The sequence below is a fragment of the Gossypium hirsutum genome, chromosome D11 (assembly GCF_007990345.1).
Source record: "Gossypium hirsutum isolate 1008001.06 chromosome D11, Gossypium_hirsutum_v2.1, whole genome shotgun sequence".
In the NCBI taxonomy this organism is placed as follows: domain Eukaryota; kingdom Viridiplantae; phylum Streptophyta; class Magnoliopsida; order Malvales; family Malvaceae; genus Gossypium; species Gossypium hirsutum.
Window position 1 is genome coordinate 71004924 of NC_053447.1, and position 24755 is coordinate 71029678.

Consider the following 24755-nt stretch of genomic DNA (forward strand, 5'->3'; position numbering starts at 1 on the left):
AACTTATGAGCAATATAAGGACTAATAGTGAAATTTGAACAAAAGAAAACATGAAATGAAACATGCATACATACATACCCTAAGTGCAAGGAAGTGTCTGAGAGATGGTTGTCATCATCTGATGCACTATTATTATCATCAGCCTTTGAATTATTTGGTGAATGATCAAGTCTTCTTTCCAGCAATGGATTCAATTCTAGTATATTCGAGCTCCTTTTTTGTCTCAATTCCTCAACCTTAAAACCACATTCAATAATCAACAAAATGCAATATTACAAACTCCAAAATCTTAATATCATATATAAGCTAAACTACACTGTTAATCACTCAATTATCGGTAAGTTTATTTTTTGATTACGCAATTATAAAAAGTAACAAAATTGTCATGATTTTGTCCTTTTTGTCATCCGTTATTAAATGGTTAATGGAAAGATTACGTGGCAGGTTTTAAAATTGGCATTATAGCGATTTTAACCCTCAACATTTATACATTGTGTCAATTTAGTCTTGACTCTAAAAAGTTCATCTTTCAACATTTACATGTAGTGTAATTTAGTCTTTTTTACAATTTTACTTTTTTTGTGTGTGTGTGACCTTTTAACAACTTAAAAAGCTAAAAAAATAAAATTATCCAGCTAAATTTTATCGAAAATATATTAAATTAACACATAATGTCACAAAGAAAAGCAAAAGTACTGCAAAAAAAAAAGAGACTAAATTATAGAATGTGTAAATGTTGAGGGTTAATTTTTTTAGAATGAAGAATAAATTGACACAGTATAAATATCGAGAGTTAAAATTGCTATTATACTAATTTTAAAAACCATCAAATTACCATTCTGTTAGTGATTTAACTATTGGTGACAAAAAAGATTGAATAGTTGGATGATTAACAATATAGTTTACTCTTATATATATATATATGTAAATACATGTGTGTATGTGTGTAGCAGTTGATTATACGTATGACCTACGTACCTGTTTGCGTAGATCTTCATTCTCCATTACGGTCTTCTGTTCCTGAAAATATACAAATATTAAACCAGAAATCATTAGTATTAAATGTTAATTACAATTATTTGATTGCTAAACATATATGATTCCTTATTCTCTTTCAAAAGTAAATATTTATACTCTAATGTGTATCTATAATTTTGTCTTTTAAGTCGAGGTTTTTAGATATTCAGATGTATATAGTGGGTAATTAAGCATTGGATTGACATACGATAACCTTTTATGTCAAATGTTCAAATCTGGACTTGAACTAAGAATAAGTGTCAAATATCGATATATGTTAATATAGATGTGATGAATTTTTTAAAATCGAGAAACATTCCTCTTATATAAATATTCAAATTTGTGTCAAACACGTATATAAAACATAATTACTTTAGAAAAAATTGGATTAATATGGGGATATAAAATGTACCTGTAATCGAGATCTTTTAAGCTGCTCCATTAGAATTTGCTCCTACAACAATAAAACTTCAGTTTCTAGAGCTCACAATTAGGCTCCTAATGAAATTATTTTAAGTTTGTGTTTGTAGGAGAGTTACTAAATATACTAAAATTATGTTTGTTTGGAGTTAATATTGATTAAAATTAGAGATAAATTATGGACGAAAATATTAATTTATTTTAAATGATGAAGCATAGCAACTTTAATAATATAAATTATTGTGAACGCTTAGTTGAAATGACAAAATTAAGGTTTTGAAGCTACGGGTATCCTAATGATTTATTTTGAATTTAAACTATTTTTTTATAGATTTTATATAAATACATAAATGAAAAATAAAAAAGCAAACTCATAATATTATTTGTCATCTTTTAAATAAAAACCCTTTTTTAAAGTTATTTTTCAACTAAATTGATCTTTAGTTAAACTTGTGGCTTCAACTTAGTTAGATAACTATATATATAGTATAATTAACAAACAATAAAATTGAAATTCACATACATGTATGCTGTGTGTAGCCTTAAATACTCCTGTTTCATGGTGTTCACTTCAATTCCTTGCAACTTCTGTTTTTTTAACAAAAAAAAATGCACACACAATATTAGAAATATAATTATTATTTTCAATCGAGTCTTAATTCTGTTGACACCATTTTTTGGATGGAAAACGGGGTCGACTTGGGTTTTGAAAATGAAAACAAAAACGGGAGTCGCCACCAATCCTTTTTGATGAGGTGTGATTGGGTCACCTCGAAGGGTAGTTGTTTTTAATAAAAGGTTTGATTTTATTAAAACAAGTTTGGTCTACAAAATCCAGAAAAAACAGGTTCGGGAGTCGGTTACGCACGAGGAAGGATTAGCACCCTCGATACGCCCAAAATTGGTACCCCAGATGATTACTTAATGTCTTAGTGTCGAAGATTGAAAACTTTAAAGAAATTTAAAATACGATCCTTAAAAAAAACTCGTACGGCATGGATTTAAATTCAATAAGATATTTGGCAATTTGGTTAAACGAGAAATCGAAACCCAGCACCTTAGGGCACGTTCCTCGAATTTCCAAACGCAAAACATTGCCTTATTTTGAAATTTTTAAGAAGGATATTAAGCCATTTAGTTGAACGAGAAAAATCGACACCCAGCACCTTAGGGCATGTTTTCTCGAATTTCTAAATGGCAAAACATTGCCTTATTTTGAAATTTTTGAAAGGATATTTAGCTATTTGGTTGAACGAGAAAAATCGAAACCCAGCACATTAGGGCACGTTTTCTCGAATTTCCAAAAGCTAAACATTGCCTTATTTAGAAAAATTTTCCTTTTTTGAAGTATGGTGTTAATATACATAATGGAATAATAAATATGACAATGTGAACAAAAATAATATAAGCAAAAATGAATAATAAAAAAAAAACAAATCAATCATGTATATACCATAACGAATAAATAAATAAATAAACAAACTAAAACATAAAAAATGGACATATAAATAAGGACATAAATGAAAGAAAAAATAAAGGAAAATATATGAAAATTATAAAATATAAAAAGGTAGGTACATATAAGGGAAATATGTATGTATACGCATAAAATTATGGAAATATGAAATATATATATATATGTATTTTAAAATTATTAAATATAAAATTTTATGTAAGTGTGGATATACATGTATATGTATATAAAGTATATATAATAAGGAATATGCAAGCATGTATATATATATATGAAAATTAAAAATATGAATTTAAAGATATATATATAAAAAAATAAGACATAAAATATACATGCAAGTAAAAACGTATATATATATATAATAAGATATAAAGTATATATATGAAAATTAAAATGTTTGTGAATGTGTAGATATGTATGTAAGTTATGAAATAAAAAGGTAAATTTGTATATACATAAAAAAAATAAAAAGGAGTAAGAAGAATATGTGTATATATATTTAAAATTATGAAATATAAAATGTGTAAGTGTGTGTATATAAAGTATAAATAATATGTAAGTATGTAAATAAATAAATATAAATTATAGGCGTATGGATCCTTTATAAAAATGTATGGTGGATATAGACGTGTATATATATATATATGCAATTATAATAATGATAATAATAATAACAACATCATTAAATTTGTCAATTTTAAAAATAAACTAACCAAAATAACGAAAAAGGACTAATTTGAACTTAAAACAAAAATCTGGGGGGAAAATCGCAAATAAAATAAGAAAGGAGTGGCCAGGGACCGAAATAAAACATGCTTAAAGCGCAAGGGACCTGTTGAGAAATATTCCCTTTCACTGAAACGCTGCGTTTCGACCGAGGGGGGGCATGGTCTAAGGACCAAATCGAAATACAAACTAAATTCACAGGCCGAATAACAAATAACCAAAAAGGATCAGATCGGCTACTGCACAAAAGCGGAGGGGCCTATTGCGCAAATAGCCCCTTTGGCGAAAACACGCGGATCCCCTGGGTCGGATCGGGTCGACGCGCGGGTCAAGGAGTGTCAAAACGGCGCCGTTTTGTGTTTACTATAAATATTAAAAAAACCCCAAAAACAAATCAGTTTCATCATTTAAAAAAAACAGAGAGAGAGCTCTCTCCCCTCTCTCTCAGGCCCCAAGTTAGGCCAAGGGTTCTGGCGATCCTCCGCCATTGACGGCGTCACGCCGGCCATCGTACACGGTGGCCGGAAAATTCAAAGGTAAAATTTTTCTCTCCTTTTTCTCTCTTTTATTTTATATTATTGATATCTAAAATAAATGAAAAAAATAAGAGATAAAAAAATGCGAATCTAAGAAGAAAAAACCTTTAAACTTGCTTTTTTTGTTTTTTTTTTATTTCAAACGTTCGTAGCAAAACGAAAGAAGAGAAAACTCTTCTTCTTTTACAGCAAACTCGGTTTTTTTGCCGAAAAGGAAAAAAAAGAATCAAATAAAAATCCCCCTTTTTACATGTTCTTAGTTTCGGCTTTTAAAGCCGATTTACATGAAATCCCTAGTCTATGCCTATGCCTGTCTCGCTTGCCTTGATTTGTTTGCAGGGATCAACGCACGTGGATGGAAGTGACGGTGGCAGTTGGCGGTGGTTGCTGGCAGAGCAGGTGGGCAGAAGACCAAAAGTCAGAAGACCCTAGGAGCGGTGCCTAGGGTTCTTCTGTTTTCTGCTAGGGTTTTCTGTTTCCTTTTTTTGGTTGGGCCATTTGGGCTGTTTAAGTTAGTTGGGTATTGAAAGTTTGGGTTTAATTTGTTTTGGGTTTGTATTAGTTTTGATGGGCTTTGGGCTTGGGGTTTATTACTGGGCCCGGGCAAAATGGCCTACAACAGCTGTCCCTCTTTGCTCGTTGTCGTGTAACGAGAAAAGAGCAAAGACCAAGAAAGGCCAACTTTGCCCGGTCTCGCTTGTTTTGGACTCGCTCTAGTGCTTCTCTTCAAGTAGCTTTATTTCAGTCCACTGTGGCTTGTTGCTTCGCTCTACTCAACTGCACTTCTGAAACCTCTGACTTGTAGCCTCAATCTTCTTCACAGCAACTTTAGGGGGACAAAGTTTATGGTTTTAATTTACTCCACTGCAACTTCAGGGAGATAAGATCTGTGGTTTTAATCCGCTCCGCTGTAACTTCAGGGAGATAGGATAGTGTCTTCGATCTGCTCCGCTGTAACCTCAGGGGGATAAGATCTGAAATTCTTCGGTCTACTCTACTGTAACCTCAGGGAGATAAGACCTGGTGTGATCTGCTCTACTGTAACTTCAGAGAGATAAGATCCTTTATTTTAATCCGCTCCACTGTAACTTCAGGGAGATAGGATTATGTCTTCGATTTGCTCCGCTGTAACCTCAGGGAGATAAGATCTGAAATTCTTCGGTCTACTCTACTGTAACCTCAGGGAGATAAGACCTGGTGTGATCTGCTCTACTGTAACTTCAGAGAGATAAGATCCTTTATTTTAATCCGCTCCACTGTAACTTCAGGTAGATAGGATTATGTCTTCGATCTGCTCCGCTGTAACCTCAGGGGGATAAGATCTGAAATTCTTCGGTCTACTCTACTGTAACCTCAGGGAGATAAGACCTGATGTGATCTACTCTACTGTAACTTCAGAGAGATAAGATCCTGTCTTCGATCTGCTCCGCTGTAACCTCAGGGAGATAAGATCTGAAAGTCTTCGGTCTACTCCACTGTAACCTCAGGGAGATAAGACCTGACGCGATCTACTCTGCTGTAACTTTAGAGAGATAAGATCCTTCATTTTAATCCACTCCACTGTAATCTCAGGGAGATAGGATTACTAACTTCAATCTGCTCCGCTGTAATCTCAGAGAGATAAGATCTGAAATTCTTCAGCCAGCTCCACTACAACCGAGAGAGGTAAGGTTCGTCTTCGACCTGCTTCGCTGTCAATGCAGGAAGGCAAGATCTTTTGTCTTCAACCAGCTCCATCACAACCGAGAGAGGCAAGGTTTGTGTCTTTGACCTATTTCACCGTCAATGCAGGAAGGCAAGATCTTTTGTCTTCAACCAGCTCCATCACAACCGAGAGAGGCAAGGTTTGTGTCTTTGACCTGCTTCGCCGTCAATGCAGGAAGGCAAGATCTTTTGTCTTTAACCAGCTCCACTGCAACCAATGAAGGCAAGGCTTTGTTTTCGATCTGCTTTGCTGTTAACGCAGGAAGGCAAGATCTGCTTCTTTAACCAGCTCCACTGCAACCAATGAAGGCAAGGCTTTGTTTTCGATCTGCTTCGCTGTTAACGCAGGAAGGCAAGATCTGCTTCTTTAACCAGCTCCACTGCAACCAATGAAGGCAAGGCTTTGTTTTCGATCTGCTTCGCTGTTAACGCAGGAAGGCAAGATCTGCTTCTTTAACCAGCTCCACTGCAACCAATGAAGGCAAGGCTTTGTTTTCGATCTGCTTCGCTGTTAACGCAGGAAGGCAAGATCTGCTATCTTTAACCAGCTCCACTGCAACTAATGAAGGCAAGGCTTTATTTTCGATCTTCACTGATCTGTTCTCTGGGAAACATGACCTGTATAATGAACCTAATTATGCCTAAAGATTAGGATGGAATGATCAAAATGAATCAAATGCTCCTAACTAGACATGTGTGAACGGTGTTTGCATGAATGCAAAATTTTATTTTTCCGAGAATGATCCCGCCGAGGTTGTCATTACTCGAAGTTTATTAAGGCTTTGTGACTGACGTGCTACAACGTCTTCTCACTTGACCGACTTCTCCAAAGCATCACTTCAGTCAGATTGCCCCCACTGTGAAATCCACTAGGACACAAAATTTGTACCATCATTCTCCCACTGCAACCCAATAGTAGAAATATGTGGCTTTTCCTCAATCTTCTCCTATCACAATTCAAGGAAACAGGACGCAAATCATTCTAGTTTCTCACACCATTCCCAAGGTGTCATACTCATGTGCAAATAAATGATCTCTTCTCCGAGGTAAGCTCTGACTATTGCCTGATGATCATTGCTTGCTTGTTCATTTAAGCTTTGTCATTAACCCGTCATCTTATCATTTTGTTCAATCAATGCATTTGACAATGAAATCCAAAGAGAAAGTCCAAATTTATACTATTCCTTCTCAAATCTCCAACCTTTAAATTTGGTGTGCTTTAAACGATAGTCCTGTTTCAGGTTCCTATATTATTTAGAAACTTTTCCGAGTAATATACAAAACTTCCTTTGTGAAAGTTTTATTAGTCCATTAACCATTATTCCAATGCAACATGTTTGCAGAAAAGGGTCATAACAATGGATAAGAATAAAGTTGGTTCTGAGCATAGCTCGAAAGAACAAATTATCAAAATAGTAAAGAAGGATGACAAAGAAATTAATTGGGAATGTATATCTTGGAAAAGAAAAGAGTATTCCAAGAACAACAAATAATATGAGAATTGGGTGCCCCAGATATCGTAGCTTGAACTTCTCTGTACAAGCTTTCTGAAGACCATTTTGAGCTGGACATGCGTTTAGGAGATCTACAGTGCTCTGTTGATGCCCCAAGGTGTCGCCTATCCTTTCTTGTTGATTCAGGTATAGCAAGATCACCACATGCCGCAATATGATCAAAAGTCGAATCGCTCTGGTTGCCTCATGCCCTATTCTGAGCAAATATTTGATCCGCCCTTTTCGGGTTTTCAACTCAAATCCCCTTTGGCCTAAGGCGCCCTTTGCGGGTTTTCCCCTTAGCCTCTCCATTTTTCATTTTTTCATTTTTCATTGTCATTTGCCTCTCTTTTTTTTTGACTCAAAGTGCCCTTTGCGGGTTTTCACCTTGGTCATTTCTCCTTCTTTAAACGAAGTATTTCTTGATTGGATCCGAGTTTATAGGACTAGCAATCTCACTCAAGATCAGTGCTCTTCTGAAAAATGTCTTCTTTACAACGTAGGGACATTCTCAGTTTGGCATTCATTTCCCTCTAGAATCCTTTTGGAGAGGAATGATCTTTTTCGACATCCAACCCTCTCGTGGAATTCTCTGAGATGACACTGTTCATTATGGGCTCGTATCATTTGTTTTCGGTACATCCGACCTTGAAGAATAACTTTTAACATTTTTCCTAGGTTCAACTGATCGCATTGCGATTGAATCCATTCTGCTTCATCCAATTCTAGCTCAACTAATACTCGGAGAGAAAGGATTTCAATATGTGAAACTACCTAAACCCCGCAAACCAAAGAGAAAGCTATTGCCCCGGTACAGATGTTCGACAAGCAATGAAGGCAAATAGTAATTTCTCATGCCAATCCTTGTAAGTCTCAGTCATTTTCCTTCAATTTTTGATGTTCAACTCTAGGCACTTCAGTGACGAATCGTGGTGTCCACTTCTGAGTTAATTTGAGACCTCGGCTATCGTGCTATTGTTTGGCTCATGAAGTAGCCTCTCAAAATGAAGCAATGCCCATTAGAAGTCTTCGATAATGGTGATGTCCATGCCCCATTGTGCTCAAAATTTGAGTCACCCTTTTCGGGTTTTCAACTCAAAGCCTCGTTTGGTCACAAAGCGCCCTTTGCGGGCTTTCGCTTTGGCCTCTTCTTTTCTTTTTCTTTTCTTTTTCATTCTGATTTTCTCATCTAGATTTCTCTTTTTTATTCTTCTTTCTTTTTCTCATTTTCATTTTGATCTTGATATTGATTTTTTTCTTCCCTTTTTTTTTTATCTGAGCCTTTTGGGGCACAACTTCGACAAAAAACTTTGGATCTTCCTTTTTAATCAGGATGGACCCAACAATAACTTGAAGAGATGAAAATTCGACTTCAAATGGGCAAAACTATGCTGACTTCACGAGAAAGGCATTGCCCCGGCAAAGAATTACATCGTTCATACTGCAAATTTCTGACATCGTGCTGTTGTGTAGATTTCATTATCGACATTTAACCCGGGCATATCCTGGTATGATTATACAAAGATATCATCGAACTCTAGAGGTAACTTGATGAGGTCTCACTTCATTTTTGTTGTTTGGTCAATTCTAATCTTTGCCAAGCTCACGATTTCTGATGATTCCTTGTGAGGTAGGATCTATCTATCCTCTTGTTCAACCATCCTTAACAAGTCAGGAGATAAATTACAATCTTTGTCATTTTCAAAGCCTTGAGATCCCTCTGAACACATGCCTCGCTCAAAAGGAAAATCTGGGTCTGTAGCAGAGTCATTCACGTAATTGATATCCGGGGACTCATAATAAGTACCAAAGAATATACAAAAGAAAGTATAATAAATTTATGAATAATTATTTATACTATATGATTATGAGTGAATGATGTGAAAGCAAATCTAAAAGAATGAAATAATCAGAAATAATTATTCAAAAAGAATGAAAGAATATTGGCTCAAAAAGGAATGCAAAGATGTATTTTATTAGAATAATAACGTTCAGACATTAGCCTATTTCACAAAGGAATTTCTATCGCTTTAGGCTAAAAACAACAGAAATGTTCTGAACATTACTCTAAATAAGCCCTGATAGCTACAGGAATTTCTTCAGTCTAATTGTTTAGAACACTCCAGAATTCATAAGGGCTGACATCTAACAAGGTCCCTTCCCAATTGTGTCTTCAGACACGTCGTTGATGTGAACATTTCCTAACACTTCTTCGTACACCTCATTCGCCTCGTCATTAATATGATTGGGCAGTGTATTTTCTGCACTAGAGGAATCATCAAATTTAACAACGCCCATACTGATAAGCCTTTCAATCAGTTTGTTAAAAGGCAATGCAATTCTCTACTGAGTACCCTAAAATTCTCGAATGATAATCACATTGCATGTTCATATCATACCATTTGGGATAAGGAGGCTATAAAGGGGTCAAGTAACGAGGAGCACCAACATGCGCATCGAACAAGCTTTGATACAGCTCCTTATATGACATCGAAATTGGTGTGACCTGGAGCTTCTCAGTACCTGGTTTCACTCCAGATTTTTGCTTTAAAAAGCTCTGATGGCTGGTGGTCTCCGTCTTTGGCATGCCCACAGTGATTGGTTTTGAGTGGCCCTTGTTATATCCGCCTATATTATCCCTTTTATTCCCCTTCTTCCTTGGGGCCTTTATAGTATTTGGGTACTCTATCCTCATCTTCTTTATTTCGGCTAGATTAGCAATAGGATTAGCTAAATCATTCCTCAAATTGGATTCTAAGCCTGTCAGACAATTCACTGGTGTCGATGTACCAGTCTGATAATATTGGGATCCGATAGTAAAAAGTGCTCCTTGTGAACGCCCATCTGGTTAGACCTAGACACTTGTTGGAGTACAATATATGGAATAGACAAGATCCTCATTATCAACCCCAAAGTAAACCACCGGGTCTTTCACTTCTTTTGACTTTCCAGCTAGCAATCGGTTGAACTGGTTTATCACAGTTCTCCGTAATTCTAGCATCTGATCTCTCATCTCCTGTTGAAATTCAGTCAATTGCTCATGCATCTGGATCTGTATTCGCTCTAATTTTTCCAACCTTCGTTCCATTTCTCTTGCCTTTGCTTGGATATCGTAAGGATGTTTGGTCGGTTGGCTTTCCAGTTTAGCCGAAATAAATTTACTCGTTTAGACTCTTTCAATGGATTTTAATGCATGTAATGCAATGTAATGCAAATGCATAAAATGAATGCCTAAAGAGACATTGATTCTGATTCAACTACATTTAGGAAACTTTTCTAGAAAGCAAATTCCTTTACATAAAACGGATACATGTACGGCCTCACCCTCATATTCCAAGAAACAACATCAGTCTTTTTTTTCATCCGCATGTTTGAGGTAATCTCGCCAATAGATGCCATTGCTAGCTCATTCTCTTGATCTTGGTCGCGATCCATCATCTGCCCATCTTCATAAGGCTCGTCAGCTTCTTTAAGGGAGTGGAACGTTGAAGGCTCTTAGACAATTGCCTTGAATCCTAAGGCCACGAAGCAGGATCACGAACTCTTCCATCTCCATTCTTGTGTTTCTCAGAATATATTCGGGAAGTCGTATTGTTTTCCACTTTATCAAGGAATTCGTATTCCATGACAAGCTTTCTAATTTAGTAATCGAACTTGAATCAATATCTCTTTCTTAAGATGCAAATGCAATGTAATGCAATCATAATCAAAACACAACAAGAAGGGTTAGAACAAAACATAAGCAAGCATGGGAAAAAAAAACCTAATCAGGTAAATACTAGGGATTTGGAGTGGCTCTACCTAGGTTAAATTCCTAAGTCCACTATATGAGGGTTGGTTCTAAAGATAAGGTACCCGAACCAGCAAATTCCTCGATCTTCACCCATTATAAGCTCATACAGACCGAGTTCGGTTCAGGGGAATACATTTCCCTATGGCTGCACGGAGATGAAAATCTCACGAAGACATAGGTACGGATGTATCCCGGAAGTGATCCACTATCCTGCACGGAGGTGAAAACCTCACGAAGGACTAGCTTCTCACTCCCACTTAAGAAGGTGTGACCAACGGTCATGCAATGCAATGCAGAAAGGCATAAAAAAAATTTAAAATACAAAATAAGATGAAAACTATAACTCAAAACAAATGAAATGCAATGAGTGGATCATATATTTAAATCACATTTTCAACTTTCGACAAAAAGACAAGAAATAATCAACTCGTGGCTTGACTCTCTTATTTTGGGTCCCCAGTGGAGTCGCCAAGCTGTTGACACCATTTTTTGGATGGAAAACGGGGTCGACTTGGGTTTTGAAAATGAAAACAAAAACGGGAGTCGCCACCAATCCTTTTTGATGAGGTGTGATTGGGTCACCTCGAAGGGTAGTTGTTTTTAATAAAAGGTTTGATTTTATTAAAACAACAAGTTTGGTCTACAAAATCCAGAAAAATAGGTTCGGGAGTCGGTTACGCACGAGGAAGGATTAGCACCCTCGATACGCCCAAAATTGGTACCCAGATGATTACTTAATGTCTTAGTGTCGAAGATTGAAAACTTTAAAGAAATTTAAAATACGATCCTTAAAAAAAACTCGTACGGCATGGATTTAAATTCAATAAGATATTTGGCAATTTGGTTAAACGAGAAATCGAAACCCAGCACCTTAGGGCACGTTCCTCGAATTTCCAAACGCAAAACATTGCCTTATTTTGAAATTTTTAAGAAGGATATTAAGCCATTTAGTTGAACGAGAAAAATCGACACCCAGCACCTTAGGGCATGTTTTCTCGAATTTCTAAACGGCAAAACATTGCCTTATTTTGAAATTTTTGAAAGGATATTTAGCTATTTGGTTGAACGAGAAAAATCAAAACCCAGCACATTAGGGCACGTTTTCTCGAATTTCCAAAAGCTAAACATTGCCTTATTTAGAAAAATTTTCCTTTTTTGAAGTATGGTGTTAATATACATAATGGAATAATAAATATGACAATGTGAACAAAAATAATATAAGCAAAAATGAATAATAAAAAAAAACAAATCAATCATGTATATACCATAACGAATAAATAAATAAATAAATAAACTAAAACATAAAAAATGGACATATAAATAAGGACATAAATGAAAGAAAAAATAAAGGAAAATATATGAAAATTATAAAATATAAAAAAGGTAGGTACATATAAGGGAAATATGTATGTATACGCATAAAATTATGGAAATATGAAATATATATATATATATGTATTTTAAAATTATTAAATATAAAATTTTATGTAAGTGTGGATATACATGTATATGTATATAAAGTATATATAATAAGGAATATGCAAGCATGTATATATATATATGAAAATTAAAAATATGAATTTAAAGATATATATATAAAAAAAATAAGACATAAAATATACATGCAAGTAAAAACGTATATATATATATATATAATAAGATATAAAGTATATATATGAAAATTAAAATGTTTGTGAATGTGTAGATATGTATGTAAGTTATGAAATAAAAAGGTAAATTTGTATATACATAAAAAAATAAAAAAGAGTAAGAAGAATATGTGTATATATATTTAAAATTATGAAATATAAAATGTGTAAGTGTGTGTATATAAAGTATAAATAATATGTAAGTATGTAAATAAATAAATATAAATTATAGGCGTATGGATCCTTTATAAAAATGTATGGTGGATATAGACGTGTATATATATATATATGTGCAATTATAATAATGATAATAATAATAACAACATCATTAAATTTGTCAATTTTAAAAATAAACTAACCAAAATAACGAAAAAGGACTAATTTGAACTTAAAACAGAAATCTGGGGGGAAAATCGCAAATAAAATAAGAAAGGAGTGGCCAGGGACCGAAATAAAACACGCTTAAAGCGCAAGGGACCTGTTGAGAAATATTCCCTTTCACTGAAACGCTGCGTTTCGACCGAGGGGGGGCATGGTCTAAGGACCAAATCGAAATACAAACTAAATTCACAGGCTGAATAACAAATAACCAAAAAGGATCAGATCGGCTACTGCACAAAAGCGGAGGGGCCTATTGCGCAAATAGCCCCTTTGGCGAAAACACGCGGATCCCCTGGGTCGGATCGGGTCGACGCGCGGGTCAGGGCGTGTCAAAACGGCGCCGTTTTGTGTTTACTATAAATATTAAAAAAACCCCAAAAACAAATCAGTTTCATCATTTAAAAAAAAACAGAGAGAGAGCTCTCTCCCCTCTCTCTCAGGCCCCAAGTCAGGCCAAGGGTTCCGGCGATCCTCCGCCATTGACGGCGTCGCGCCGGCCATCGTACACGGTGGCCGGAAAATTCAAAGGTAAAATTTTTCTCTCCTTTTTCTCTCTTTTATTTTATATTATTGATATCTAAAATAAATGAAAAAAATAAGAGATAAAAAAATGCGAATCTAAGAAGAAAAAACCTTTAAACTTGCTTTTTTTGTTTTTTTTTTAATTTCAAACGTTCGTAGCAAAACGAAAGAAGAGAAAACTCTTCTTCTTTTACAGCAAACTCGGTTTTTTTTGCCGAAAAGGAAAAAAAAGAATCAAATAAAAATCCCCCTTTTTACATGTTCTTAGTTTCGGCTTTTAAAGCCGATTTACATGAAATCCCTAGTCTATGCCTATGCCTGTCTCGCTTGCCTTGATTTGTTTGCAGGGATCAACGCACGTGGATGGAAGTGACGGTGGCAGTTGGCCTTGATTTATAATGTAGAGCTCGATTTTGATATAAAAATTTACTGAAGTTCGTTATATTAGATTCGTTTGCCAAATAAAATGAAAAAAAAGGGTCAAATTCTATTATTAATTCTTACACTATGTATAAGTCATGGATTTAGTTTATGTATTTTAATTTGGTTATTTTTAGTCACTATACTTTTCAAAATTTAAAATTTCAATCTTCATCAAACAGTAACTATTAAATTTATTAAGTTAAACTATACTATTTTAAAAAATATGATATAAAAATTATATTATCATATTAACTTGTTATTTTCATATAATACTCATAAAAAGGTCACATTATTTTAGTTAATGAATTTAACTACTATCGTTTGAGTCAATATTGAAATATCAAATTTGAAAAGCATAAAGACTAAAAATGATCAAATTGACGACCAAATTAAAGTACATGAACTAAACTTACAACTTATGCGTAATATAAGGACTAATAGTGAAATTTGACCAAAAGAAAACATGAAATGAAACATGCATACATACGTACCCTAAGTGCAAGGAAGTGTCTGGGAGATGGTTGTCATCATCTGATGCACTATTATTATCATCAGCCTTTGAATTATTTGGTGAATGTTCAAGTCTTCTTTCCAGCAATAGATTCAATTCTAGTATATTCGAGCTCCTTTTTTGTCTCAATTCCTCAACCTTAAAACCACATTCAATAATCAACAAAATACAATATTATACACTCCAAAATCTTAATATTATATATAAGCTAAACTACACTACTAATCACTCAATTATCGGTAAGTTTATTTTTTGATTACCTAATTATAAAAAGTTACAAAATAGTCATGATTTTGTCCTTTTTGTCATCCGTTATTAAATGGCTAATGGCTAATGGAAAGATTACCTGGCAGGTTTTAAAATTGGCATTATAGCGATTTTAACCCTCAACATTTATACATTGTATCGATTTAGTCTTGACTCTAAAAAGTTTATCTCTCAACATTTACATGTAGTGTAATTTAGTGTTTTTTACAAAAATTTTTTGTGTGACCTTTTAACAGCTTAAAAAATAAATTTATCCAGCTAAATTTTATCAAAAATATATTAAATTAACACTCAATGTCACAAAAAAAGCAAAACTGCAAAAAAGACTAAATTATAGAATGTGTAAATGTTGAGAGTTAAATTTTTTAGAATGAAGACTAAATTGACACAGTATAAATGTTGAGAGTTAAAATTGCTATTATACTAATTTTAAAAGCCATTAAATTATCTTTCTGTTAGTGATTTAACTGTTGGTGACAAATAGTTTACTCTTATATATATATATGTAAATACATGTGTGCATGTGTGTAGCAGTTGATTATACGTTTGACCTACGTACCTGTTTGCGTAGATCTTCATTCTCCATTATAGTCTTCTGTTCCTGAAAATATACAAATATTAAACCAGAAATCATTAGCATTAAATGTTAATTACAATTATTTCAAAAGTAAAATGTACCTGTAATCGAGATCTTTTAAGCTGCTCCATTAGAATTTGCTCCTACAACAATAAAGCTTCAGTTTCTAGAGCTCACAATTAGGCTCCTAATGGAATTATTTTAAGTTTGTGTTTGTAGGAGAGTTACTAAATATACTAAAATTATGTTTGTCCTGGATATCCATTAATCTTTTCTGTATTTCTAATATACATGCTAGATATATATACTAAAATTATATATTTATATAATATGAGAAGATTATATATATAAATATAATTTGTAGTAATATTAATGCCAATACCTTTTGTCGCTTAACTGATGCTATGCCTTCGTTTAATTGATTCTCCAGCTGTTTTAATTCTTTGAAACTCAAATCATCTAGTTCTTTTCCATTAAGCCTCCTGCAAATCACACCTCAAATTTTACCTAATCAAATACTTATTTATTTTATGCCATTTTCAAACTACGTGGCTCCGATTCTTATTTATTTATTTATTTTTTACGTATTAATACCTATCACTCGTATTTTATACATATTCAGATATATGTATGAAGATGTAATTTCACATTTTATTTACCATTTACATTCAAATCTAAAAAACATAGACTCGAAGATTTATTTCTAACTCATTAGTTATTATTTGCAATTTCTTTCATTTTCCTTACCATTATTTTTTTATTGTGAACGCTTAGTTGAAATGACAAAATTAAGGTTTTGAAGATACGGGTATCCTAATGATTTATTTTGAATTTAAACTATTTTTTTATAGATTTTATATAAATACATAAATGAAAAGACAAAAAGCAAACTCATAATATTATTTGTTATCTTTTAAATAAAAACCCCTTTTTAAAATTATTTTTCAACTAAATTGATCTTTAGTTAAACTCGTGGCTTCAACTCAGTTAGATAATTATATATAGTATAATTAACAAACAATAGAATTGAAATTGGCATACATGTATGCTGTGTGTAGCCTTAAATGTTCCTGTTTCATGGTGTTCACCTCAATTCCTTGCAACTTCTGTTTTTTTAACAAAAAAAAACACACACACGATATTAGAAATGTAATTATTATTTCGATCAAGTCTTAACTCAACTGATATTGACATTGACATCAATATATATATATATACCTCAGCTTGTTGCTCATCAAAAGGGTGTTCTAGAGAATGCTCTTCTTCCATTCCTTTGTTGTACCTTGAAAGAGTGTGTTCCATGCTACATTCATAAAATGTCATGTTTAAAAAAAAAACAATAAATTAAAAATAAAAATCTAACTCATTATTAGGGTTTAGGATTTTTTTTAACCTATATTGTTTGGACTTGAGCCGATCAAATTTATGACAAGTTATTCTTAGCTTATCATAACTATTTATGTATCATTTTTGTTTTAATATGAGTATGTGTTGTTGTGTTTTAGTATATAGTTTCGTATTTATCATTTTTTTAAATATTATATATATAATATACTTGCAAATATTTCTTAATTATAATATGTAAATATAAAATATAAAATTATTAATTAAGAAAGGTTATATATTATTTTTTAAAGCAATTATATAAAAAAAGTAGTTAAGAAAGAAAAGGGAAATATTAAAAATTCCTTTATAGGAATTAATACTCACCGATACAAGCATATATTAATTGAAATGAATCAAAACTCAATGAAATTTTAATTGAAGTGAAACTTAAACTATTTTACTCTAGTTCAATATCGAGGCGATTCATAACGATTGATACAACTAGTATCGAAACTACCGACTACCATACCACAAAGCAAAAAGAAAAATAATGGAAATCAATCAAATTACAACTCAACTTACTTTCATGCTTAGAAAAAAAACTGTTCTAAAAAATAATCATCCAAGAAAATAAATATATATAAGTTGTATAGACCGTTACAAACTAATATACACTCATATAAGTCGATATTAACTAAAACAAATCAAAACACAATAAAATTTTAATATATTAATTCAATATTGAGACTATAGCCAATTATTAAGAAAAGAAAAATAATGGAAATCAATCCAATTATAGGTCAACTTACTTTCATGCTTACAAAAAAGAAAAAGCTTCGATTATTAAAAATCATCTACAATATATATATATATATATATATATATAAGTATTATACTATATTATGTACCTAGTGCTGGACCATTGATAGACCTTGCCGGTGCTTGAAAAAATAATAACCCCAACCTCTGCATCACATAAAATGGACAATTCTTTAGCTTTCTTCAACAACCCATTTCGCCTCTTTGAAAACGTTACTTGCCTGCTATTCAAATTTTCAATCTTTTTTATTTCAATTTTCCCTCTACCCATCTCAAAATTTTCTTCTTTCCTTTACTTTTTCCCGGAAAATTTTTAAAAGACCCCAGATTTTTTTTTCTTAAATTTTGAATAAAAAACCAAAGGTTTTTATAACAACAAACAGATCAAAGAAAATAAGGCAAAAAATTTAGGGGATTGTAAAAGGATTCTTTTTTTAAGAGAAAAGAAAATAAGTAAGTAATGTTTATATATAACAATTGTTTTCTTAAATGGAAATGGAAAATGATATGGAAAAAGAAAATATGTGACCAAAATTAGGGTGAAATCTTGAAAGGTGACAGATTTGATTCTATATCTAGCAATTATCCAACTATGGAAACTCTATTTATTATAGCTTTAGTTTTTTTTTTCTTTCTATTTATCTTAATTTCTCTACCTTTTTAATCTGCTGTTTTTGGCATTTCAACTCAAAATGGATTTGATTTTTGCTTTGGGTTTCTTTTTTTAAATATAAAAAGTGGGTTTTAATTATTTATATATTATTGTGCTTTAATAATTTTTTTTAGTGAATATTGATTTTTTTTTTGAATTACAATAGGAGAGTAAAGTCCTAATAACAACACGACTAGAGCGATTAGAATTTAGCCACACTTGAGACATTGAACACAAGTATTTTACGAGGACATATAACACATGTTTTTTAAATTCATGGCTAAAATAATAATAAAAATCTCTTTATTTTATTGTATTCAAATAATAAAAAAAACCATGGTTTTAGTTGTATCGGCCTGTGCCATTGTTTTACTGTTATAATGCAACAAGCAACACTAATGAAAATTTTGGTTTGTACCGTTCGCATTGGCCAGAATATGATACACCTGCTACTGCATGAATAATATTAAAAAATATAAAACTATTAACTATTTTCTATTAGACTAAATATTTAATTGAAATGTATTGACCAATAAAAAAATATTATACTATAAAGTAAAGTTTAACATTTAAAACTATTTTTGGAGCATACTTTTTCATTTAAAATATAAAAATTAAAATATAACAAAAAAAAACCCACTCACCTCGTTATCATAGAAAAATATTCACTCGCCCTTCAGCTTTTTTTTATTGAAAAAACCCCCTCATCCTTCGATTTATTTTTTCTTCTTAATTTTGAATTTATTGAATGATGAGTTTTTACTTGTAGAGTTTATTAATCAATATTTTATATAATTGATGAATAGTTTTATATTAAAAATTATTTATAATAATTTATTTGATATTTGTATATTTATTTATGTAAATATATTAAATATTTTAAAAAATATCGATAAATTTAAAATGGCACATAAAATAGACTAGTATCAATACATAACGATTCTCATAAAAAAGTGGTGCTTACACCAATGTGTTAATGGCTACCTTTGAAAGCAAGTATGTGGGTGGCTATAATGTTTGATGCTTTGTTTTCTTTGAATATTTTGCTTTGATGCTTTTGATCTGTGCTGATCTTTTGAGTGCAACCATTGGGATATATATGGCTATATGAATTTTTATGATTTGCTATGCATTGATTGTGGTTGTTTTATTAATAAATTTATGTTTTGGATTGAGAAAAAAAATTCGAAACACAAAAAGAAAGTAGAGAAAGTGAACACAATGATATACGTGGTTCGGGAATATTCCCTACATCCACGGGCAGAACCAAAAATGAAATTCACTACTAAAAATTGGAGATTACAATGGAATTACATCATAAAATAAATTACCTCGCCAATAACTATCCACAAACTTTGAATGGATTCATGGTCTGAGAAATTCGGAAAACTAAGATGGACATCTTTGAGATTGGATAGAACAATATTTTGGGAACTTTGTCGTCTTACATGTGTCAAATTGAGCTCTCTAATGCCATGTTGTAACGTGTACTATATCCCTCCATTAATCCTGGAAGGATCAAACTATCACGTAAAAGACTTGTTCTTCTGAAAAACCATTGGTTAATAGTACTACGAAATGTCAAATATTTTTAACTAAAGAATCCCATTCTCATATACCAAAATAGCTTAGAAATTAGAAGATGCAAATGAAAACAGAACATTCAATTTGCTGAATAAATGTTGCAGAGAATTGACTAACCGCTTTACTAAATCAAATAAGCTGAAGCAGATGAGTTGAAGTTCACTATTTTTCGCCAATTTAGTGTCTGCAAAAATTGAATACAAAATATATAAGACTCGTTTCTGTTATCATGTTGTTCATGAGGTCAATCAGATATATAAAAAATAAAGCTATGAAATTTATAAATGTTTAAAATGCGTTTCACACCTGTGCTTTGAGTGTGGAGAAATCGATACCAGATTTTGCTGCTTAAATTTCAATACCTCGGGACGACTGTTTTAATATCAATTAGAACATAAGGTATGTGGGAAATCTTGGACCACTCTCGTCCTTTACCCCTATTGCACCCTTCTTCTAGCAACGGGCAACGCTGAATAGATAGACGCTCAAGCGAGAGAAGCATAACTTTTTCTGGAAGAGAGGCGAGCTTAGGACAATCATAGATGCCCAATTTTTGAAGAGAGGTGAGGTGTTGTAAGCCCTTGGAGCACATGAATTCCAAATTTTCAAATCTACGGATGCTGATTTCGGTGAGAGAAGGAGGCAGCATCATTCCTATCGCTTCTTCTGGAAATGACACCACACGTGAGCATCCTTCACCGGTGATTTTGAGTTCTTGAAGAGATGTGAGTCTGTTAAATCCCCATTCAACAAGTGATGTATAAATTTTGGGTGCGTTTGAGATTTCAAGTGATGTGAGGTTGGTAGGGAAACCCTCTTCTGGAAAGGATATGTCAGCCGAACACTCCCACACCGACAATTTTCGAACGGAGGTGAAGTTGTTGATGCACTTGGGAAGGGATCTAACATTTTCACAATCCACAATTGAGAGAACTCTGAGATTTGTCGTGGGCAACCCACTTTCTTCAAATGAAACCAGATTTGGACAACTAGATAATTAAATCTCCTGAAGATGGCTGAGCTTGTCTAATCCCCGCAGTAATGATTTAATTTTTTCAGCACCACGAATGCCAATGCTTTCGAGATCAATGGTTTCACGGAAGTCTTGGGCTATGCATTCCAACACTGGACAATCCCAAATAAATAGCTGTTTAAGAATTACGGGTAACTTGGCGTTTAAAAATAAGCTACTTAGCTTTGAACAATCCATAATTTGGAGATGTTGAAGCCGATTGCATATATCGCCCCTTGATGATAACCATATTAGAGATGGACAGTAGCTTATTTCCAAGCGCTCAAGAAGACAAGTGTTGCTATTCGCACTCTTATTATTATTTTCTTTTTCATCAACCAAATATTGCAAATTCACGCAATTCCCAATCGTCAGCTCTTTTAAAGCAGGAGGAAAGTTACTCTCTGCAAAACAAACCATGCCTGGACAGCTTTCAAGTTGTATTCTTGTAATCAATGGGAAAGCATGTAAGGCTTCTGGTAGTCTATTAAGCCTTTCACAATTCCTTATGTTCAGAGATTCAACACCTGGAATCTTGTCAAGTTGCAATCTCTCCTCCTCTGTTTCCAAAGAGACCAATTGGGGACAATCCGCAATCGTAATAAAACGATGCCCGACTAATCTTAACCCAATTTGCGATAAAGAACCCAACTCCTTACAACCAGAGATGTCCAATGTTTCGGAGTTCGCAAATCTCAACATTATCCTCTCTGCTGAAATGTTGAAATTTGAAATATTTGAAACAGACACAGCTTTCAAGGAGGTAACCTTCTGTACAGATAAAGAACCTTCATCCACCAATTCTTCACACCCTTGAACCCTTAATTCACACAGCAAGGGCAAACTTGAAATTGAAACTACCAGTCTCTGACACTCATAGATTTCAAGTGTCTGCAAGGATTGAAGGATGGTTGGCAACCTTCCCTGCAATAGAGGACATTTTCTGATTGAAAGAAAACGAAGGCTGGGGAATTTCGATACTTGCTCATCATCTTCACATAGGTCCCACTCCTCCCAATTCAGCATATTGTCAAAACGCAGAGACTCTAATGATGCAAAAGCATTTGATTGATTTTCTCCAAACAACTCAGCACCAATCTTGTGTACTTGATCCAAACCACTAATTGAAAGATCTTTTAACAACAACAACCTTCCAATCGATGGTAGAGATTTGCAATTTTTACAGTCGTGAAGCTCCAATGACAACATATTTTTGAAGGAAGGATCTGCAATCCAAGTAGAGAATTTTGCACCGCCATAATTCTGAATGACGAGTTGCTCAAGCTTTTTTGGAGGACGAAGAGAGTCCAACACCCATTCTTCAACTTCTTTATTCCTTGAAGCCTTTTCAAACTTTTCACTCCAATGCAATACCAATCGATGAATCCCCTGCTTCTCATTTAACTTGGCTTCCCCTGCATCTTCACCATTAACATTCTCCAACCCAGAAAGACGGAAATCACCTTTGAGGTTTGACAAATATTTCAAACCTCTAATATAACAACCATCACCTTCCCCTATTATAAAATCAGTTAACCTTTGAAGTTTCGTTAGCTTATCAATTCTAAAAGGAATCCTTTCTATTGCGTCCGCACCTCTGATATCAAGATAATGCAAGTTGACAAGATTTTCCATCTTTGAAGGTAAACTTTGAAGCATGAAACAGCAATTTAATAATAAAGTTTCCAAATGGTAAAGAGTGCACAAAGAATCAGGTAAGCATTTGATATGGGTGTAAGAAAACTTTAAGTAGCGAAGATGTTTTAAATTTTCAAAAACATCAGGCAACTCAGTGATGGCATACCCACTCAAAGAAAGCATCCTTAAGTAGCCAAGTCTTGGTAACAAATCAACCAAAACAACATTAGTTAAATAAGGCACCCGATAATCACTAGAAAACTTTAAGGGTAGAAAAGTACGTAAAGAAGTCACTTGATCAAATAAAAATATTAAAATTTAGGATAAAAATGCTAATGTGACATTAAATTATTAAAAATAGATATAAATTTCATGGTATCCCAATTTTATACTATCATTCCTCCAAAATAATTATCTTTTTACATCATGTTTTTATAATATACAATGTGATCATAAATTGAACCCTTAATTATAGTGATTAATGTTCCATTTTTGAGAAACACTTTTATATTAATTAATTATGAGAAAACCTTTTTTTATGGAGAAGTGTGTTTATACTAGTTATATTATAGAAAAGTATGTTTGATAATAGGCCTAATTGATATCTTTATTGGGCTTAATTTTGATAAATTCTTTAATGAGATGTGATTAATTGTAGATTTATTATTTGATTTCTAATTCGGTGTAAAAATAAACTCAAAAAGTAAAAAAGAGTTGGAAATACGAATTATCGTAAAAAATAATAATACGAATTATCGTTGTGGAAATTTGCTTAAATAAAAACAAAATATACATTTGAATCTTCAACTCCAGGTAAGAAAATGCGCAAGCAGTGACCTCATGTCAGTCACATCCTTATTTCATTTTCAACTCCCTCAAAAGGCATGAGGAAAATCTAGCGTGGGGTACCTTGTCCCATCAAAATTTTTAACTTCTTTAAAAATTATAATATAATAATAGTCAATTTACTTTTTAACTCCCAAAAATATGGCCCTTAAATTGTTTGGAGTAATCTACACCCAAGTTTATTAAATTATTAATAAATTTATATTTTAGTCACTTAATTTTAAAAAGTTATAAAAAAATTATTGAATTATTCAAAAATTTTTATTTAAGTCACTGAACTATTTAAAAGTTTTTATCTAAGTCACTACTTTGTTATGTTTTTTTCCTAAAAAAATTAAGCCAGTGAACTCAAAGCAACGATTCAACAAATACCCATCAACAAGTACAATAATACACCTTAGGTCCAAGTTAATTAGATGGTCAATGTTGTAGATCGAAGAAGAAAGTTGTTAAAATTTTTGTTAGTGAATATTGATTTTTTTTTTGTGAATTACAATAGGAGGGCAAAGCCCTAATAACAACACGACTAGAGCGATTCGAATTTAGGCCACACCTGAGACGTTGAACACAAGTATTTCACGAGGACATATAACACATGTTTTTTAAATTCATGGCTAAAATAATAAAAAAAACTTCTTTATTTTATTGTATTCAAATAATAATAAAAACCACGATTTTAGTCGTACCGGCCGGTGCCGCCGTTCTACTGTTATAGTGCAACAAGCAACACCCTTTTCTATACTAATGAAAATTTTGGTTTGTACCGTTCGCATTAGCCGGAACATGGTACACCTGCTTCTGCTTGAATAATGTTAAAAGATATAAAACTTTTAACTATTTTCTATTAGACTAAATATTTAATTGAAATTGACCAATAAAAAATTATTACACTAGAAAGTGAAGTTTAACATTTAAAATTTTTTTTGGAGCATACTTTTTCATTTAAGATATAAAAATTAAAATATAATAAAAAAAACCCACTCACCTCGTTATCATAGAAAAATCTTCACCCGCCCTTCAGTTTTTTTATTGAAAAAACCCCCTCATCCTTTGATTTCTTTTTTTCTACTTAATTTTAAATTTATTGAATAATGAGTTTTTACTTGTGGAGTTTATTAATCAATATTTTATATAATTGATGAATAGTTTTATATTAGAAATTCATTTATAATAATTTATTTGATATTTGTATATTTATTTATATAAATATATTAAATATTTTTAAAAAATATCGATAAATTCAAACTGATATATAAAATAGACTAATACCAATACATACCGGTTCTCATAAAAAAGTGGTACTTATACCAATGTGGTAATGACTACCTTCAAAGCAAGTATGTGGGTGGCTATAATGTTTGATGCTTTGTTTTCTTTGAAAATTT

The 24755-nt window shown here is 32.6% G+C and overlaps 2 protein-coding genes across 3 annotated transcripts; both read right to left on the reverse strand.

Annotated features, from left to right (window-relative positions):
• Positions 1-13825: 13825 nt before the first annotated feature.
• LOC107925816 (agamous-like MADS-box protein AGL18) lies at positions 13826-17959 on the reverse strand. Of its 2 annotated transcripts, XM_041105171.1 has the most exons (8): positions 17728-17959; positions 16712-16796; positions 16535-16599; positions 15876-15975; positions 15595-15636; positions 15476-15517; positions 14630-14787; positions 13826-14144 (listed from the first exon to the last, which is right to left on the reverse strand). In XM_041105171.1, the coding sequence occupies exons 1-8, from the start codon at positions 17907-17909 to the stop codon at positions 14066-14068; spliced, it is 753 nt and encodes a 250-aa protein (XP_040961105.1). In that variant the 5' UTR covers positions 17910-17959; the 3' UTR covers positions 13826-14065. The 2 variants fall into 2 exon arrangements, with proteins under 2 accessions (XP_040961105.1, XP_040961104.1); XM_041105170.1 differs by lacking the exon at positions 13826-14144 and having other exon boundaries at positions 14452-14787.
• A 1544-nt stretch (positions 17960-19503) lies between these two features.
• LOC107925890 (putative disease resistance RPP13-like protein 1) lies at positions 19504-22673 on the reverse strand. Its single transcript, XM_016856627.2, has 3 exons — positions 20181-22673; positions 19992-20058; positions 19504-19799 (listed from the first exon to the last, which is right to left on the reverse strand). The coding sequence occupies exon 1, from the start codon at positions 22543-22545 to the stop codon at positions 20872-20874; it is 1674 nt and encodes a 557-aa protein (XP_016712116.2). The 5' UTR covers positions 22546-22673; the 3' UTR covers positions 19504-19799; positions 19992-20058; positions 20181-20871.
• Positions 22674-24755: the final 2082 nt, after the last annotated feature.

What these genes read in the sequence shown, in the direction of transcription:
- LOC107925816 (XM_041105170.1), bottom strand. Translation starts at nt 17,909, where the DNA reads ATGGGTAGAGGGAAAATTGAAATAAAAAAGATTGAAAATTTGAATAGC. An exon ending in TATCAATGGTCCAGCACTAG is followed by an intron (nt 16,797 to 17,727) that starts GTACATAATATA and finishes TTATGAATGTAG; the next exon opens with CATGGAACACACTCTTTCAA. An exon ending in ATGAAGATCTACGCAAACAG is followed by an intron (nt 14,788 to 15,475) that starts GTACGTAGGTCA and finishes TGTGGTTTTAAG; the next exon opens with GTTGAGGAATTGAGACAAAA.
- LOC107925890 (XM_016856627.2), bottom strand. Translation starts at nt 22,545, where the DNA reads ATGCTTCAAAGTTTACCTTCAAAGATGGAAAATCTTGTCAACTTGCAT.